This window comes from Limulus polyphemus, unplaced genomic scaffold, assembly GCF_000517525.1.
Source record: "Limulus polyphemus unplaced genomic scaffold, Limulus_polyphemus-2.1.2 Scaffold1961, whole genome shotgun sequence".
Lineage (NCBI taxonomy): Eukaryota > Metazoa > Arthropoda > Merostomata > Xiphosura > Limulidae > Limulus > Limulus polyphemus.
Genome location: NW_013667571.1, coordinates 142,065 through 145,824, shown reverse-complemented (window position 1 = coordinate 145,824; position 3,760 = coordinate 142,065). Strand labels below are relative to the sequence as shown.

Genomic DNA, 3,760 nt, shown 5'->3' with positions numbered 1-3,760 from the left:
AAGGTAATAATGAGTTTAAATTATTTGTAACATCATTTTTTAGGGACTGAAGGTAATAATGAGTTTAAATTATTTGTAACATCAATTTTTAGGGACTGAATGTTATAATGAGTTTAAATTATTTGTAACATCATTTTTTAGGGACTGAAGGTAATAATGAGTTTAAATTATTTGTAACATCATTTTTTAGGGACTGAATGTAATAATGAGTTTAAATTATTTGTAACATCATTTTTAGGGACTGAATGTTATAATGAGTTTAAATTATTTGTAACATCATTTTTTAGGGACTGGAAGGTAATAATGATTTTAAATTATTTCTTACTTCACTCTGTGGAAACTTTATATATACATACAAGTTACAGCTTCTACAGTATGGAAGGATATGTTTCTAAACAGGTATGACATTTCAATCACTAGTGCAATCATTCTTAACCCATTCACTACGGCTGGGTCGTATATTTCCTAGTGAAGTGGTAAATATACGTCCCAGCCGCAGTGAAAGGGTTAAGTACTGTAAAAGCTGTAACTCATTTAAAAAAACAACTTATAATCAGTAAATAAATGCAAACAAAACTTATTTTTCATTTTTGTTGACATATAAAACATCATTGTAATATACATTATTTTTAAAGTTTTATGACGACACTTCAAGTGACTTACCTGGTATCACAAATTCTGTTAATAGTGTATTATGTATTAAAAGAAGGTTCAAGTCTGTTTGTTTTCCATACTATAAGATCTAGGTGACATGCAATGACCAAGAATAGACAGAATTATAATAGTCATGTCATGTTGAAAGATAATGTTAATAAAGGGCTTGGTTAATCTCTCGTGATTAAAAACTACTAAATTTCATGTGACAGAAAGTGTGTGATATGTATCATGTTGAAAATGCCAGCTTGTAATTTTATTTTATTTTTAAAAATTTGGGAAATCATGTACTTTTCTGTGGGACTCATTTCTAAAACTGAACAGTTTATTGTTCTCAGAATATCCTATTGCATAAGTACAAAATTTTCCGAGTAAAATATCCAAAATTTTTCACAGGTTTGGTAATTTTTTTTGGATGACTTTCTTAATAATCTATTTTTAATTCATCATTTACAATGATTATTTCAAGTTAATTCTTTATTTCTTTAATGGCAACCAAGTTTTAGTATTAAACATGAGAAAGTGTTAACTTTTATTAAGACCAGTCAGTCATGTTATTTGATTTATAAGTATTGCATGACAATGATTTTTTTTACGTTGTCACAATGAAACTGAACAAGTAATTAAATGAGTCTGTTAATGGTAGGGAGTGCTGGCAGCAGTTCCACTTGCCTACGTTCTTCCTGCTGTCACTTACCTGAAACTGGAAAGTGGGTCACTCTTTTCTTGGCAGAAGCTTCCAGCTTTCCTGATGGCTCTTTGGGGAATGGTAGTTGCTGTGTGTGGATTAGTAATTGCAATTGTCAACATGACAGACCAAGTTACATGTAGTCATGGTGAAGAAATGCCGTACTGCAAGCATTCTCCACTGAACCCAAACACCTCTCTTCCACTTAACATCACCGGTAGTTTTTTCAATCATATTAGTGATTAGCAAACAGGTACATATATATACTTTGTTTTTTTGCCATATCCAGTAAGTTCCAGTACTGTTGTTATTAACACGTGATGAGGTATACACAATAAGAACAATCTATTTGGTTGGATTTTAAATCTTTATGTGATATTTGATTTAGTTGGTATGGCCTAGTTAAGCCCGTGTTTCTTTCATAAAAATTATTTAAATGATATACGACAAAGTGAATTGTAAAATATTTCTTTAACAGGGTACTTAATTTTTGAATGCTGCACAGAGATGATTCTCATTTTGTGTGTTATATTACTCAGAGTAACGGTGTTACTATACTCGCATACAACATTTAAAATACTGTAATTTACTTACATTTATTCAGCTTTTTAAAATATTTCTAGTGGAATTTCTTCAGTTGCAGTGGTTGAAGAAAATGAATTCTCTTTTAAACAAAGTTTCAAAGTAAAAGCTTAATATTCAAGTACTTTTCCTTGTTTTAATTGGAATTAAACAAGAAACGTGCACATATTTATTAAGAAAGTAAACGAACTTAATCACTCAAAATTATTTTGAGTTAATCTTTTACTGTTTCGCATTATATAACTCAATTCGTCAAACTGAAACTCGCAAATAAATTATCATTGGATGTGGTAACTCCATGATAAGATACTGTAGCTGCATAAGCTATAAGTTTTATTTTTTATCTTTTGTGTTTTACTGGGACAACCTCAACTTGAATATATTTATAATTATTACATATTTTTCGTATTGTGATAATATTGGTAATTATGTAGTTTTGCATTATGTACAATAATTGGTAAGTTATATATTTTATGCATAAATTATGAACATGTATTGATATATATATATTTATTTATTTTATTAATACTCTCACAGTTTTCTTACTTTAAACATAAGAGAACGTTGATAAATGTTTAATATAAGCACTTTCTGTTCTTATTTTTTTGGAATAATAATGTTCCATGATTCCATAGTCAAGACCAAGGTGATTTTTATTTAGGAGTTATGCCATGTGTGTGTGTGTGTGTGTATTCAACTTGTTGGTAAACTTGCATCGAGGTGTTCCATAACCAGTTTATTTTTTTCTAAATAGTGTCAAATTCACCTGTTATTTTACTCATACAATGAAAGATTAAAGGAAGTTACTAATTGTAGGTTGATGTACAAATACACTAGCTGATTCTGTGGAAAAATATTTAGTTAACGTTTCATTTCTAGTTACCAAAAAAACAAATGAAACATTCAGTTTGATTGACGAATATTCACCATGCATGTTATTCTGAAAATGAGGTTTGTTGAACAACGAGATATACGTATTCCAGCATGTTTCCATATTTTGTAAACACATTTATTTATATTATGATTGTATAACAAATAACCTAATCTAATTTGGAAATGAATTTTAACTGAAGAAGATTACTTTATAATGAGACTTTGCAACTGCTAGAGTAAATTTACAACTGAAACAAGATAAAACCTCCATCAGTTGTCATATAGTAACTTGTGGCATTCTCAAGAACAAATAAGTAAATAAATATATAAGCCAATGAATATTTTAGTGAATTGTTTACCAAATGTAGTAAGAACCTTAATTAAAAAACTTATTTGAAAGTACCATAGACAATATTTTTGTTCATTCAAATGATTTTTTTTGTGGCTTGCCACACTTCTGGTTTTAAGTATTGATACCAAACTATACTGTTTGATGTACAGAAACTATGAAATATGGAAAAACGCATGCATACAGTTAAGATGCATTTAAGAGATGATTTTTGTTTAAGTGCCCGTACGCCGTATCCATAAGTTGCGTATAATAACAACTTTAAAGTTGTTTTTTGTAAAAACATGAATTAATTACACAAAAAGCTGAAATATTTACACGTCTCATTGAAAGAAATGTTAACTAAATGTAAATAAGTTAGTGTTCTGTATATTTTCTTCAATATTGGTAATACATTTTTTGGAGAAATATCAACCAAAATTTACTTGGTATTTTCCTATTCAAGGTTTATTTATTAAGTGTATTGTATATTTACAGTAGTGGCTACATATAAATTCATGTTGTACTACTTTTTGTTAATATTATTGTTAAATATAATACCGTATTTTTCGGAATATAAGACGCACCCTTATTTTGAAGACAAAGTTTTTTGGGGGGAAAAAAAGCTACAGTCG

The 3,760-nt window shown here is 28.7% G+C and overlaps 1 protein-coding gene across 1 annotated transcript in view; it reads left to right on the top strand.

Annotated features, from left to right (window-relative positions):
- LOC106465494 (putative sodium-coupled neutral amino acid transporter 11) overlaps nt 1–2,419 on the top strand; it is a 32,132-nt gene extending 29,713 nt beyond the window's left edge. The window contains exon 14 of the mRNA XM_013925722.2: nt 1,301–2,419. Within this exon, the coding sequence (XP_013781176.1) occupies nt 1,301–1,588 (288 nt within the window). The 3' untranslated portion in view covers nt 1,589–2,419. The remainder of the gene's footprint in view (nt 1–1,300) is intronic.
- Nucleotides 2,420–3,760: the final 1,341 nt, after the last annotated feature.